Below are 15,605 nucleotides of genomic sequence, written 5' to 3'. Positions count from 1 at the left end.
TCTCTTCTCCAATACAGTGCTTCTTACTTATGCTAACTTTACAAAGTCATATAGCTAAGGGATGTGTCGTGTCACCAAAAATTAATGCGGTAACAATTACGCACGCATGACAGAAACTGCTGCTCCTACACACGTCCTAAAATTGTTATATATAGCACTTTCAATCAACCAATTAAACGGAATCATAGACACATTAAAATATAATATGCTCGAGAAGACCATATTATTAGATTTTCATTATTACATTCCAGTTAGATTTGCGAGGAAACATGCTTGTAGATAAACAAATCAAATGTCTTCTTGTATTGTAGAAGCTCGATCTCTATCTATTCGTTAAACTAAGCATAATATTTTTCATGAGTTCCCTTGGAGATTTCATTCTAGATAGTTTATTTATAGTATTATATAAAATATGATAAAAAAAATATGAACAGCAACATCTATCTTTCAGACGCAATATTTTGCAAATTAATTGTCCAGTTTATTAAATTCATGTTACAAATGCAAGTCGTAGTGTTTCAAGCCTCTGTAGCTTTTTCCAGGCCCAAGGCTTCGTTATGAGATTCTTTCAGATATTGCAAACGCTTACTGATGTAATCACACATCTGAGGCCATCTTTCCTCGGATAGTTTATTGTCCAGATACTTGAATTTGCCTTTACCATTCTCGTAAGGACACAAAGTTTCATTGAAAAATTTGAAGTTCTCTAGCTCAATGTCAAATTGGGCGATGACCTTCTTATTATTAAATGAGCGGAAGTGTTTGGTTTGATAAACCAAATCATTAGTATCCCAAGAAACATATGGGTCAAATTTAGGTAGGTTACAATGGACAAACATAACATCGGCTTTTGATTCATCACCACCATCAGGCTTCTTCCTGGAGAAAAATTTGTCAAAGAATTCATTAGGATCATAGCTTGGGTCATAAGAAATAGAACCTTTTTCTGACCTTAGATTATTGTATTTTGTATTGCTGTATTCAAAAGCTTCCATATATTGCTTAGAGTCCTGAATGAAATCATGTTGCAACATTCCTACACCACGGTAACCAGATCCATCATGACGGAAGTAACCATCAACACCAACACTCGTCTTCACTTGATAGTATGACAAAGAATAAAAGCTGGCTGCTGAGATAAATGTTTCTTTATCACCTTCACCAGCAGTACGTTGAGAAAAGATAGGGTAATACCAATTTGGACCATTAACGTTATAATAAAGAGATAATAATAGTGTAGGTAAATGCTTGGCCTTACTGATCAACAACTGTCCAGATTCAGTAGATGGGTCAGGCAAAGTTCCTTCCATATCATGGAATGGAACTTCAGATAGGTCACCATCGGGTTTAGTATAGACTTCGGGTGGAGTAATGTCATCAAAGGCATTACGTACACGCTTGTTTTGGTTATAAGGTAGATTAGCAATCTCGTAGTATGCAGGCATTGTAGTTCTTCTCCAAAAATCTGGCCATAAAATCAAACCAGCTGACCTAAATATCTGAGATTCAAAAATGTGATCAATCTTCTTAACTGGGATGTTATCAGCATCTAGTAGTAATAAGTTCTCAAAGCTTGAAGTGATCATAGCCAATGATTTAAACTGGTAGCCTTTGAAAGTAAATTTCTGTATCATATCATCTGGCAAAATATCGGAAATATAAATACATTTAGCATTATATTGTGGTAGTACAGATTCACAGAATGTACTTTCACCTTCATCAGGTGGGATAAAAACTTCAACAGGTAATGTGGTACCCAGTGTTCTCAGGGCCTTTATCATAGTCAAAGCCATTAATGTGAATTTACCACCACCAACAGTAACAATACCTTCGCCTTTGTAAGATCCCTTTGGAAGGACGAGTTCGTTGATCTTGTCAACATACGACTTATGGTTACCTCTCAAATGATTAATTTCACTTGGAGATATCTTCATACAATGAGACAATTGATGATAAGATAGCTTCTTCCAGTTCTTGTAAGAATCAGGTCTAGTGCTGATGTCACCACTATCAAAACAACTATCGTCAAACTCTCTGGCTGTCTTGCCTGCTGGTGAATAATCAAGGATGTGCTCGAATACAGTCTTATAAAAATCTTTGATCTTCAGTTTTGCTTCGGGACTTCTGAAATCTGTCTCTCCTTTCTCTCCACTTCCACCCAAAAGAGAAGACCCATAACTTGACTTGGAACTATCATAAGTTTTCCAAAAGGAATCCATGTATTCTTGGGACAACCTGTTCCCTAGAGCGGTTGATGTGTCCCCATCGATGAAGCCAGATAAATAGTATAGTCCACCAACAATCGAGACAGTGATCAAAACAAGCTTCACTAGCTTGGCAAATCTTCTGTTAAACATTTGTCCTGTGTATCCTGTAGGATAATTTTGATCAAGAAGCTTATGCCCGTCCTATCACGTTAATTCTGCAGCTCGTTAAATTAAAGTCCTCCACAACCCGGATTAGCGTCCTAATAATAACTATTCCAAGACAATCTAAGTCCACCTTTAAACTTCTCGTTATAAATATTGCAAATTGTTCCGATGTGTGTATGGCAATACAAGAATTGGGCGTTCTTAGTTCTTATTAAGATTGACTATTTTACGCATTTTTACCACGTTACTCGTTTGCACAAAATTTTCTGTTTTCTTGCCAACTTGGCTGCAAGCGATTTCGCGTTCGGGCTCTCGAAGTCAGAAGTCATACTGGACACAAGGAAAGTGTTAATAGTCATTAAGTCTCTACTGATAACTATACATAACAAGATTGCAAATACCCATCATAAGTTAGGCTTTGTATAATAGCAAACATATTTCTTAAACCATTTTTTTTATCTTTCTAACTATATATTTGGGGTGTTTGTGTGTGCCTATATTACATCTAACAAATATGTATTCCTCTGTTTATATTCTTGGATGAGTAGCACACAGTGACTCTGATTATTATATTGGCATGCTAGCATATATGCCGTGGTAATCCATAATTTTACATGTATACTGCTTTAGTACTTGCAACATCACTATAGACAAGTGAACTATGGGTCCGGGGATTCATATCACTTGTACCTAATAAGGGGCATTTGGGTCCTGCCACTCTCCTGAAGGATGAGATGAGCCCTGGAAAATCATAACAAAGAGCAAAAATTAATGGCTGAGCTTTAATTTGATGAGCATAATAATTATTATTTCCGGAGTGCCTTAGTTCTAGTAGTGATTTATATATAACAAGACTACTGTTTTAGCGTGGTTTCAAAATAAGAACTCAACTTTAAGAAACTTAAAGCAGACTAGAAGAAAATGTCGGCACAGGAATACTACAACGGTGCTGGTGATAGCAAGCAACAGGTACGTAACTCCGATTAAAATATATTTTTTGTCCTCTTTGTGATTTATAATAGTATTACTAACTTCTACCTCATCACGCATTCATTCATTTATTGATGATAACCCTATTTGACAAATGCCAATGACTTTGAGAACTAAAACATACAGTACTCACGTCCTACAGCTCCTCCTCCATCGCAAGGGCAAGGTAAAGATAGCTCAAGAGGTTATTACCAAGCTCCTCCTCAAGCTCCACAATATCAACAACAACCACCACAAGGGCAATATTATCAAGGAGGTCCTCCACCTCAGCAACAATACTACCAGCAACAGGGTTACCCACAACAAGGTCAACACGGTCAGCAACCGATTTATGTCCAGCAGCAACCTCCTCAAAGAGGTAATGACGATTGTATGACAGCGTGTCTAGCTGCACTATGTATCTGTTGTACTTTAGATTTGTTATTCTAATCAATCAGTTCAGATACCTACAAGGCACCAGGCATAGTGAGGTGCATATTTTATGTGGTTTAATAAAGAATTAACACTATTAGTGTTGGTGTACTCAAAAATAATCCCATTCTATCTAAAAACAAGACAAAGGTAAAGTAAAAAACTAAAAGAAAGAAAGTCAGAAGAAGCCACTAGTATCAATATTATCTACAAAAAATCTGTATTAATAATTAATCAACAAACCAATACTTTTTTATCACTGACAATGAGTCGCTCATGGTATATCTATGTATATTATGTATTCTATTGTGAATATGAACTTCTGAATTGATATTCCATCTCCAATCTTAGCTACTTAATAGGACACATTAGTATTGGATGCAATTTTATTAATAGATGGGTTTTGTATCATGAAGATTATATATCTATATCTATATATAATATATGCTGTATTAGGTAGGAACAATGTGGAGAGTCCTTCCATTGATATTAGTGAGGATTATGAAACGGTTAAATAAAGAAACTTTCTTTAACTGAATTGTTTCAAAAACGCTATTTCATCATCCTTCAAGTGTAAATTATTAATTTGATTTGAGTGTCTAATGAAGAAGTCAAATAAATCATTGACAAACGGTTGAAAGTCAACGTTTACCATCAAGCCCTTAATATATTTGTGTACAGTTGCAGGGCTCATCAAGTTTCCATTATCTAAAATATTCACGATTTTGGTGAATCCCATGTAAGCATAGTTTTTCTCTTCATCGTTCTCAATCTTCATGGAAATTTCACACCACTTACGCAATGCCTCATCGGTAGCAAACATTGAATTACAGAACACTTCAGGATGGGTTAAACCAAACCTACCAATTGTAATTGCCAGATTTTCAATTACAGCTTCATCAATAATTTTGGATCCAATGAATAAATCAAGCAAAGCTTTCGACATCTCAACAATACAACTTGACAAATCTATTCTCTCGCTAATCAGACCCAAGGCCCAAATAGCATTTATTAACGCAGGAATTCCACTTGTATCTTCTTCACTAGAGTTTAGAACAAGTTCCATATTAATCAATTTCAGAAATTCTGAAAGCTTAGATATGACAATATCTGGCTTGTAAAAATAGACAATATCACCAAGCAAGGCATAAGTACTCTGCCGCACTTCGTGGGTTACGTCTTGTAGACATTCCAACATTATATCAAGTAGTTGATATTGTCCATCGTTTGGAAATAGTAGCATTTGAGAATGTTCACCAAGACCCTGTACTATACCATCAATCAAATCTATAGATGTGATGATGAAGTCCTTTTCTGGTACTGTAATTGAGGGATCGTTTTGTGATCTCTTCTCGATATCGATACAGTTGAATAAAATTCTATAAGCCCTAGAGTATACTTCAGGTGCCATTGGTGCAAATTTTTCCCCTAATGAAGATGCAACACAAGATAAACACTCTAGCAATGGCCATAATTCTTTATCACTATCGCCAAGAGATTCCCATTTTTGAATTAAATGTGGTAAGATAATTTGCATCGCTCTATCATCCAATTCACATTTATCAGCAAATCTTCCAACAGCATCATATAGGATGATTAGGTTCCTCTTTTTGTAAAATCTAAAACATTTATCAAAGTTCTCAAGCAATTCCGTATACAAGATGGTTTCAATTAACTCTGGATCACAATTTTCAATGAAAGTTGCAATACTACTAATTGCAGCTTCTTGTACATCCTTCTTTCGATCCATCAATGTTACAATAATTGGTTCCATCACAGGAACCAAAAACTGTACATTATCCTTAATGATCCATGGAGAAAATCTGCTCAATGTCCAACATGTAATTTTTCTTACAGGAGCCCAATGGTCTTTCAGTTGTTCTACTAAAAAGGGAATTAAAATTGGTAGCTCATTATTAAAGTAATTCATACCACCATCAGCCATTGCCCCCAGTGCCAATACAGTCGCCTCTCTGATATACCATTTATCTGATGTTAGGTGCTCTTTCAGATAAGGAAAAGCAATTTCTAATACTGCGTGCGGAAGAATATTTGTTAAAACATCAAGGGTAGACGCAGAACATTTTCTGAGTGTCCATTGTGTATCCACATCATCGTCACCATCATCGTCATCGTCTTCCTCATCATCGTCAGCAACATTGTTACCTTGTGAGTCTGTCTTGTCATTTTTCTTCACAATTCTTGGGGCAATTGGCTTTATGTCTTCGTCTTTGTCATCTTCATTGGCATCTTCATCGTTAGAACTCTCAAGTAAAAGGATAGTGTCCTCATTATATACCATTTTAGCTAGAAGAACAGGTACAATGTCAGGAACAAAAGGTTGGACAAGATGTTCCGGAATATTGTTATTTGTAGCAAATGCATGCAAAAATTCACATGCCTCAATGGCAACTTTTTCTTCGTGCACAGTCCCAATAATATGCAACATGAATTGAACAATTCCATTAAAATTATCAGCAAGTTTGTCAGGTCTAAATTCTAACAAACTAGAGAAAGATATACAAATCTGGGTTCTAACCTCATCGTCTTCATTTGTTTGAGCCAGATGAAATACTGAAGACAAAAACTCGTCTATTTTTACAGTAAAACTTTGAGTTTGTAGTGGAATTATTGTATTAATACATTTAATGGATTCTGCCTTAATAGTATTGCTCATATTAACATCTGATATAAAGCCGAGGAAACTTGTTATCAATGACTGTATTGGCTTAACATTACCAGCCCATTCAAGTTGAAAAAATTGGGCACTATCTTCCATAATCTTTGACAGCGCCTTAACACTCGCTTCATTATTATTTGAAACTAATTCTAGAAGTTGGGATAGCAAATTTATACCAGTTTCATCTTCACGGTGTTGTCTGTAATAAGTTGAAAATAAAGTAGTTATGACAATACCTGTCACATTTGATACCAGAAGATTGTTGTCATATAGACCGTGTACAATATTAGATTTAACATAATCCAAATCATGATCACCTTTACCAAAACCACCTTTCTCAAGCATAGAATTCTTCAGTAGCATACCAGCGGTAGCTCTGTTATTCTGTAAATCAGCAGCGTTGAAGTTGCTCTTTAAAACTTCACTTGCTTCACCTTCAATCAGTATGTAGCAAAGGTAATTAAAGAATTCAGGCTGATGTTGAAACTGTTGTAAGGAATCCATGGCAACAGTTCTTTCATCATGGTTAGGTGACATACAACTTTTCAGTAGTGTTGCCAGCTGCACAACAGCAACATCATCAGGCCTCCATCCACTAGACATCCTGACTACTTTTGTTTTGAGATGTTCTTATTTATTGTCTTTTACCAGTTGAGTCAATGGTTTACTATATGTACTTAAAGGTTATTTCATCTTTTTTTGCTTGACATTTTGATAAAGATCCAATTTTTTTTTCGCTCGCTCACAAGTTTTGAATAATGCGATGATTTTCTGATATTTAATGTTATGCAATTTTTTAAATAAGGAAAAGCTACTTGCTACCAGATGATATATAATGAAGTTTAGGTACACTATAAAAAGCTTATATGTCTAAATTACTTATCTGTACTTGTAAAATCCCCAAAAATAGTTGCTGAAATGAAAAAAAAAAATAAACAAACAAAATAATAACGTTTAAATTTACTGAAAGGGATAACTTAAATGATATGTGGATCAAAATAATGCTAAAATTATATAAATGCAAATGAGTAGAGTATTGTATGACTATTGTAATGTATTTTATTTTTGATACCATTCCATAAAAAACTCAGAGTTGACTTTTTTACTGCACGACTTCATCTAATTTTTGGAATAAACTATCCATTCTTTCAAACATTGAACCATACAGTTTTTCAACCATAGGATGGTGTTTACCGCTTTCTGAGGTGATACTGCTTCCACTTCTACTGGGAAGGTTCTTAGAGAATGCCGAGCTTACACTAGCTGAAGATCCGAGACAATGAGTAGTTACATCAGTAGCAAATTCATTTTCTGCGTCACTCGAAGATACTGAGAGCAGTTCCCGGTTGTCTTCTTCAGTATGGTCTATATGAATGTGCTCATCATCTTCGTCATCTTCCTTTTTCATCAAATGAGTTATATCTCTAACGGCTTTAGATGAAGGAATTAGCGTCTGATCTTCTAAGGATTGTGGGTTTGGTGAGTCAATCACGTTTTCAGCAGATGAAGGTGAATATTCACCTATAGTTGAAATTGAATAGTCAGAATTAGAGTTGGGCATTTGTGAAGAGCTATTGCCAGCAAATGGGGCCATTGGAGCTTCAAATACTTTCATAACCTCATCTTCTTCGGAATCATCATCAATATGGTCTTCTTCCCCTATTGATTCAATGGCTTCTGAGACATCATCTACACGAATTGATGGTGATTTAGCATCTAATTTGTTATCCAGCTCTTTATGCTTTTTGTTGTTATTAGAAATCTCAGTATGAGGAAGTTGAAATTTAGAATTTTTAAAATCTTCCCCAGTTCCATCTCTGTCCATTTCCGACAGTTTTGGTACATTGTCGCTCTTAGTTGAAACATGTTCTTCAAAATCCTTATCTGAATCACCTTTACCTAACCCATCCTTGCGCATCATAGCATTAGATATGCTGCTATTTTCTAAGTGTGCATCACCTGAATCAGTCGTTTTTTCTAATGTTTGATCTTCGGTATGCTTGCGAACTTTTTTAATGTTTAGTGGTGCCATATTGTTCTGACCAAAGGATACATCACTGACAACTTCACTAACATCATCATCATCTATTATATTATCGTTAGTGTATAATGCGTTGTGACCAAGTTTCCCCTCAGAAAATTCATCATGATGTTTTACACTATTAGATTCTTCATCAGATTCAGAGAATACGTCATCCAAAATTCTCTCTGCGTATTCGACAACATTATTGAAACTCACTGACTTATTACCTTTGCCGTAATTCTTCAAGCCGGAGTCTCTATTCTCTAAATTTTCATCTGTCTCATCATCAATAACATCATATCTCCGTTCAATTGTTCCATCACTGTTAATAAACGAATGGGTGGACATATTTTCATTCTTCCAGCAGTTTAACCTTGCTAGTCTCTCCGGGAAAGTTTCCAGTATTTCTGCGGGTGCAAAGCCAATCTTCTTGTCTGAACATCTCTTAACTAGCCACCAATATGCATCCTGGTCATTCAACAGTATACAAGGTTCGTCTTGTTCTAATTGGCAATGCGAAGAATCAGGACCTTGGAAAGGATACAGGGCGTATAGTTTATCAGGGTCTAGCTCCTTAGGTGGTGGCAATGGCGTGTAGTCTTCTTCCTCTTCAAAATCTTCCTCTGCATATAGCAAGTTATCGTCTGAGGAAGAGTCATCTGAAGATTCAAAATGCAAGCCATCTATCTTGTTCTCAGCATCCTCGTCATCGTCGCTGTTGTGACTGAACCGGCTAGTTGCAGGAGCTGTTGGCGAACCTGCACCATCAGCATCAGTCTCATCTTCATGATCTATTTCTTTCATCCGTTGTTCTAAGTTGTCTTCAAAATCAGAGTCTGAGTAGTTGTATGTGTTATCGTTTTCATCATCGTATGTGCCTCCGTGTGCACCCTCGTAGTCATGCCCATGTCCGTGAATATCGTCGTCGTCGCTATAGGAAGCGGGATCAGTGAGCCCGTCTAGGGGCTCCTCGCTTGACTGCCGCAGGTGTCGTGCCGGCATCTCGCTACCAACAGAATATCGGCTGGACGTGCCACTGATCATCGACGCCCGTATACTGTCCAAACCTTCCTGTGCAATATCCGTATCCTTAACCTCTTCTAGCTCTTCTACCTCCTCCACCTCCACAGCGGGTGCGTCCACAGCGGGTGCTTCCACAGCGGGTGATTCCGCAGCAGCCGGCATTTCAGCTGTCCTCTCCGTAGGCGTCACCACAACACTGCCCATGTTACTCCCGCTGTCTTCTTCCCGCGCATAGGGCTTCAGCTTCAGTATGTCCTTGTAATCATCCACCAGCTCCGGATCATGCAACAGGGGCAGTTGCTTCCCGCTGCTCGCAGCAAAGGACCTCGGCTTCGCGTACTCCATCACGTTGGCTCCTTTACTCCTTTGCTCAGGTGGCAAGCTATAATTTGCAAAGTCTTATTTTAAACTCATCGCCAAGCAATGAATGGAATTCCCAGCACGAAAAACTTTCCTATTAGAAAAGCTCAAATTAAAGTATGGTTGATACTCGGCCCACCCCCCACAGACACCCCCGTACAGACACGTCAGCCCCATCGATCAGCCCAGCTGGCAGAATGCGAAGTTCATGTAAAGGTACTTCGTCGTCTGGTACATATACATGTGATACATGTACGTGCTCGGTGATATATTTAGGGCTTTTTAGGGCTTTTGGCTTGGGGGGGAGAGGGTAACCCCTTCTTGGATGGGAAAGCCCTACTTTCTATGGTTTCACTTAAAGCCCTAAAAGAAGTCAGGTTTCGAAATTCATCTTATTCACACCGAAATTGCTTTCATTGCCTGAAGTCCTTTGTAGTCCGTGCGGGTGTTTCTGTGGAGATATCGAGAAACAGAAGTGATTCATACTCGATGGCTCATCGCAAATTTATTAGCATGCAATTTAATTTAATATATATATATTTATATACATGTGGTGATTTCTTATACCTTGGAGCTTTGGAGCTGTTAGATCCAGAGCTTGGACTAGGACTAAGACTGGGAGTAGGATTAGGATTACAGAGTGCGCAATGGTTACGGTAAGTGAGACACAATTGGATGGGTTGCTGCCCTTGGTGGCTAGAGGTAAAGTCCGTGACATATACGAAGTAGACGAGCACACGCTGCTTTTTGTTGCCACGGATAGGATATCTGCCTATGATGTTATCATGGAGAACACTATCCCTGATAAAGGTGTGTTGTTGACCAAGCTGTCCGAGTTCTGGTTCGAATTTCTGAAGGACGAGGTCAGGAACCACTTGATTGCGATCCCTCAGGGTAAGACCGTTTTCGACTTGTTGCCAGCGGCGCTGTCCCAGGATAAGTACAGATCGCAACTGGAGGGCAGAGCGCTGCTTGTGAGAAAGCACAAGCTGATCCCCTTGGAAGTTATTGTGAGAGGGTTTATCACTGGCTCCGCTTGGAAGGAATACAAGGCCAAGGGTACAGTGCACACACTTCCACAGCCTGCGGGGCTTCAGGAGTCTCAGGAGTTTCCACAGCCTATCTTCACCCCATCGACCAAGGCTGAACAAGGTGAACACGACGAGAATATCTCTCCAGATCAAGCCGCAGAACTGGTTGGGGAAGATCTGAAGAACAGAATCGAGCAGCTGGCAATCAGACTGTACTCCAAATGCAAAGAGTACGCCAAGACCAAAGGTATCATAATCGCCGATACAAAGTTCGAATTCGGCTACGATGACAAGACAGACGAGATTATCCTAGTCGATGAAGTGTTGACCCCAGACAGCTCCCGTTTCTGGAATGGTGAAAACTACGCTATTGGAAAATCACAAGACTCATATGATAAACAATTCCTAAGGGACTGGCTGACTTCTAATGACTTGAATGGTAAGCCAGGCGTAAAGATGCCAGAAGATATTGTAACTAGAACAAGAGCAAAATACGTTGAGGCCTTTGAGGCCCTTACAGGCGAGAAATGGCAATGATCCTCCTAACTAATGAAATACTAAATGTACTGTATGGACGTTAATGCAAAAAAAATATGACTTTTATTATTGACTACATTATGTAAAGATCATAACAATTAAATAACAGATATTGTAACTATGAACTTGTTGTTGGAGATGTCCATATGTTGTAATGACTGTTACCTGTACCGTGTTTGCCAATGATATGCAGGTTTAGCTATCCTTGTAGCAGCATAATTATTTATAGAGTCTGGTATACTTGGACCTTTCTTACCATTTATAATCTCTCTTGCCCTTTCTTCAACAGCCTTCGTAAATTGCTCTCTTAACTGTGATACTTCTTTGTCGTATTCCATGGCCTGCTTCTCAAGTATCTTTTCAATGTTAACAAGCTCATTCTCATATGCTAATAGGTTTTTCTCAAAGCGCTCCAGTTGTAGCGACTTTCTTGCAGTTCTTACTTGGATATCCTGTAGAAGTTCAAATGTTGAAGGCCGTGTTTTCATGTTGACATCAATCATGGAATGTATTATTGCATTTAAACCTTTAGAGTAGTACTCTGGGATATTATCAAATTTTCCTGTCTTTATTTTAGTTTGTAGCTCAAGATAGTTTTTAGCCAGAAATGGTGGATGTAAAGAGCACATTTCATAAATTACACATCCAAGAGACCATATGTCACTCAATGGAGAGTAAGGTTGATCCATTAACACTTCTGGAGACATGTAATAAGGTGTTCCCACATAAGTTGTAGCAAAATCGACACTGGTAGCAAGAGATTTGGCCAGTCCAAAGTCCCCCACCTTTACCACTACTTGACTATAATCGGTAGTAAGTTTGGATTCATCTCCACCTCTATTGTTAGGTTTGCGATACCAATTACTCTGTGCTATATCAGCTTTATCTGTAGAGTCACTGGAGTTGTCGTCGTAGCTTAGGAAGATATTACCGGGCTTTAAGTCTCTATGTATAACAATATTTCTTCCTTTGGATGGCGGCTTCATTCTATCATAGATTGTAGTTAATGAAGGCAATTCCTCACCGTAATGGCATTTATATAGCGCGGTCAGCATCTGTGCTAGAATACCCCACACTACTTTTTCAGGAATGTACTTGTGTTCTTGCTTGTAATGTTTAATCATACCTGATAGATCACCCCTCGAACAATATTCCATGTATAAATATAGCACCTCTTGTTGTTCATTGAAATCCCAACTATAAAACTCTACAATATTCTCGTGCTTCAGTTGCGACAGGATAGTGCACTCAGCGATTAGCTGCTGTCTTTCCTTACTATTCATGTGTCCATATTTTATGTCCTTCCTAACCAAGACTTGCTGGGTCGGTACATGGATGACTTTGTGAACTGATCCAAAGGACCCACGCCCTATCTCTTTCACCACTTGGTAATCTGACCTGGCATAGTGTTGCGGCTGATTTTTGTACATTCCCTACAATCAAGAAACCTTGGGACTAATTGTTTTAATCTGCGCAAATCAAGAAAGTTAATACCCAGAATTGTTTTAGTATATGCTTTCCAGTATATGCAGGCTCAGTTTACTTATGCCGGACTTCCTTCGATTTGATGTTTACACTATTACTCAGATCATAAATGGTCGCTGTACACGTATCCACTATGATGGAATTCTAATGGCCTGTGCAACAGAGCTATCAACATTGAGAGTAACAATAGATATATACAATAGATGTCCCATTTCAAGTCTCTGTAGAGTTGAATCCGGTCAATGATGTTGTTAGCTTTGTATGTCTACCTTACCGTTAACTAAATTGTATATCAGCTGATGTTTCATGGGTACTAACATTGCTATTTCGTATTTCACGATATAATGGGTCTTGTAAAAACTCTTGTTTCTTCACGAAGTGGCCTAACCAGAAAGCTATACTAAACTTAACAAGCTTATTATTTGTAATGAGTATACAGTGCTTTGTTTCAGTTAGATTCCAAGAGAATACAACGTTTTTGTAGTAAGAAGATTGTAATCAATTCGAACATTGTACTATGAATATTTCCGCGTCCACAATACAGCCTCACAGGCGGTTGAAGAAAGTTGAAGAAGATGAAAATGCTGCGACGTTACAACTGGGTAGAGAATTCCAATTGACTCAGATCAATCACCATGGAGAGGAAGAAGATCTTATTGCTTTGAATTTGAGTGAAGCTAGACTAATTATTAAAGAAGCGCTGATAGGGCGTAGACAATCGTATAGAAAGAACTTAAAGATGAACAAGAAGAAGAAGACTCAAAGGAATAACGATGACGACAGTACAGCAGTTGAAGATGATGACAAAGATGAAGATGATGATGATGATGAAGCTTTGATGCATACTGAGACAAGAGAAAAGGAGTTGGAGTCAATAGATGCATTGCTTGAGCAAACCACTGGTGGTAATAACAAGGATCTAAAAAACTCTATGGAGTACTTGACTAACTTTTCCAGATTTAGAGATCAGGAGACGGTTGCAGCTGTGTTGCAATTGCTGAAAAGTACAGGGTTACATCCATTTGAAGTAGCTCAATTAGGAACGTTGGCATGTGATACCGCTGACGAAGCTAAAACATTAATTCCAAGTTTAACCAATAAGATATCAGATGATGATTTGGAAAGAATACTAAAAGAGCTTTCAAATCTGGAAACTTTGTATTAGAGCATCATATATCTACTCGGGGTTACTTATATATATCATTGCCTGTATACTAAAAAACTGCTACCCTTATAAAATACTTCTCCATTATCAAATGCGAATGTAAATTAGAGTTTGTGACTCCAAAAATATCTACTATACCAATAATCTAGTGGAACAAGATAAAAAATAAATGAATATATAATTTTTTACTTTAGATTAACTGTGGTGAAACGTAAATATATTTACAGACAGCATATCAAAAATGCCCTGGTTCTTTGACAAACGTTTTACCATTATGTTTCCAATATCTAGGCAAGCAGTTTATTTCATTATTTATAACGTTGAATTGACCAGATCTAGAACAGGCGCATTTGTGAGAATCCCAAAATGCATTCGGCATAGGGCAATGGTAATATGGCATATGGTGATACCCAATCTCTTCAAAATGAATAATTTCATCCTTATCTAAGAACAAAGCTGCTGCAATGGAATGAATAGGTGCGTCACCCCATCTTTCATAGTAGAACCCACCGTTGGCGTCTAGGAAATCAAAAAACTTCAAATATTTGTCACTCCTGAAAAAATTCAGATCACCAACTTCTAAATTAGTCCAGAAATGGCAAAGATTGTAATCGTCTTGGAAGTGTGCTTTAAATTTGTTCTTTCCAAGATCATTCTTATCTGTTAAAAAGCCAAGTAGATTATTTTTGTTGATTAGGTCACTGTGTTGACTTATAAATTTTTTAACAGTATCCCAAAGTGTAGGGATTGTGCTGCCTATTTCATGCATGGTTATTACAAATCCGTATTTCTTATGGTTAACCACCATCATTTCAAAAGGGTCGTAAGGAAGATCGCAAAGAAAATGTACATCAGGGTCCACTCTCATATAATAATCATAGCCATCAAGTAATTTCTGCCTAAAGAAAAATCCAGAATTGTACCGACACATATTTCTGTATGATATAGATGAGCCATACAGCATATTTTCTTCATTAAAGATATTCATATTATTGTTCATCGTTGTTTTATTGATCCATGACGGTATATCCCAGTTATCTTTCGGTATCAGTCCATATTGAGTCTTGCCGCTGGCAACTTCTGTTGTACGCCTGATGAAATCTTCATCAAAGGGTACATCATTGAAAAAAGCCCAATCGTAATGGTATTTGTGATTGAAGCGTGACTCTAGAGATTTGATAGCCTCAACTGCATCATTCACATCGCTATTCCGAGCCAGCATCACAAATGTTGCATTTTGTTTCTCAAAGTTATTAATATCCATAGATGTAGTTATGAGATTATTATTATCAGCAGCAGTATGTGAAGACATTTTGAGAGGTTTATAAATAGTATCTCTGGTTTTCTGTAGATATTTAGATCGTATCAGTGCTGACTTGTCTAAATAGTGCTGATCTTTGCTTCTTAAACTTAAGATACGATTCCATTCTCGAAAGGATGGTAACCACACCAGCACGGTTAATGTAGTGAGCAGTATGACGGCCTTAATATTGACTTGATGCGCATGCATTACAACTAATATATTGAA

At 37.7% G+C, this 15,605-nt stretch overlaps 8 protein-coding genes across 8 annotated transcripts; 3 read left to right on the top strand and 5 right to left on the bottom strand.

Annotated features, from left to right (window-relative positions):
• Nucleotides 1-518: 518 nt before the first annotated feature.
• MNN2 (alpha-1,2-mannosyltransferase MNN2) lies at nt 519-2,357 on the bottom strand (the record flags this gene model as incomplete). Its single annotated transcript, XM_447446.1, has 1 exon — nt 519-2,357. The coding sequence occupies one exon, from the start codon at nt 2,355-2,357 to the stop codon at nt 519-521; it is 1,839 nt and encodes a 612-aa protein (XP_447446.1).
• Nucleotides 2,358-3,293: 936 nt separating this feature from the next.
• Nucleotides 3,294-3,791, top strand: GVI51_I04257 (uncharacterized protein; the record flags this gene model as incomplete). The annotated part of the gene is made up of 2 exons (XM_447445.1): nt 3,294-3,341; nt 3,489-3,791. The coding sequence occupies 2 exons, from the start codon at nt 3,294-3,296 to the stop codon at nt 3,789-3,791; spliced, it is 351 nt and encodes a 116-aa protein (XP_447445.1).
• A 511-nt stretch (nt 3,792-4,302) lies between these two features.
• Nucleotides 4,303-7,056, bottom strand: KAP104 (Kap104p; the record flags this gene model as incomplete). The annotated part of the gene is made up of 1 exon (XM_447444.1): nt 4,303-7,056. One exon carries the CDS (start codon nt 7,054-7,056, stop codon nt 4,303-4,305), a length of 2,754 nt encoding a protein of 917 aa, XP_447444.1.
• Nucleotides 7,057-7,555: 499 nt separating this feature from the next.
• Nucleotides 7,556-9,844, bottom strand: BUD14 (protein phosphatase regulator BUD14; the record flags this gene model as incomplete). The annotated part of the gene is made up of 1 exon (XM_447443.1): nt 7,556-9,844. One exon carries the CDS (start codon nt 9,842-9,844, stop codon nt 7,556-7,558), a length of 2,289 nt encoding a protein of 762 aa, XP_447443.1.
• Nucleotides 9,845-10,506: 662 nt separating this feature from the next.
• On the top strand, nt 10,507-11,427 carry ADE1 (phosphoribosylaminoimidazolesuccinocarboxamide synthase; the record flags this gene model as incomplete). The annotated part of the gene is made up of 1 exon (XM_447442.1): nt 10,507-11,427. One exon carries the CDS (start codon nt 10,507-10,509, stop codon nt 11,425-11,427), a length of 921 nt encoding a protein of 306 aa, XP_447442.1.
• A 161-nt stretch (nt 11,428-11,588) lies between these two features.
• Nucleotides 11,589-12,857, bottom strand: KIN3 (serine/threonine protein kinase KIN3; the record flags this gene model as incomplete). The annotated part of the gene is made up of 1 exon (XM_447441.1): nt 11,589-12,857. One exon carries the CDS (start codon nt 12,855-12,857, stop codon nt 11,589-11,591), a length of 1,269 nt encoding a protein of 422 aa, XP_447441.1.
• A 572-nt stretch (nt 12,858-13,429) lies between these two features.
• Nucleotides 13,430-14,077, top strand: RPB4 (DNA-directed RNA polymerase II subunit RPB4; the record flags this gene model as incomplete). Its single annotated transcript, XM_447440.1, has 1 exon — nt 13,430-14,077. One exon carries the CDS (start codon nt 13,430-13,432, stop codon nt 14,075-14,077), a length of 648 nt encoding a protein of 215 aa, XP_447440.1.
• Nucleotides 14,078-14,312: 235 nt separating this feature from the next.
• GVI51_I04125 (glycosyltransferase family 15 protein) lies at nt 14,313-15,587 on the bottom strand (the record flags this gene model as incomplete). The annotated part of the gene is made up of 1 exon (XM_447439.1): nt 14,313-15,587. The coding sequence occupies one exon, from the start codon at nt 15,585-15,587 to the stop codon at nt 14,313-14,315; it is 1,275 nt and encodes a 424-aa protein (XP_447439.1).
• Between the last annotated feature and the right edge of the window lie 18 nt (nt 15,588-15,605).

The sequence above is a fragment of the Nakaseomyces glabratus genome, chromosome I (assembly GCF_010111755.1).
Source record: "Nakaseomyces glabratus chromosome I, complete sequence".
Taxonomy (NCBI): Eukaryota; Fungi; Ascomycota; class Saccharomycetes; order Saccharomycetales; family Saccharomycetaceae; genus Nakaseomyces; species Nakaseomyces glabratus.
Note: the sequence above shows the minus strand (reverse complement) of the source record. Positions and strands in the feature narration are given on the sequence as shown.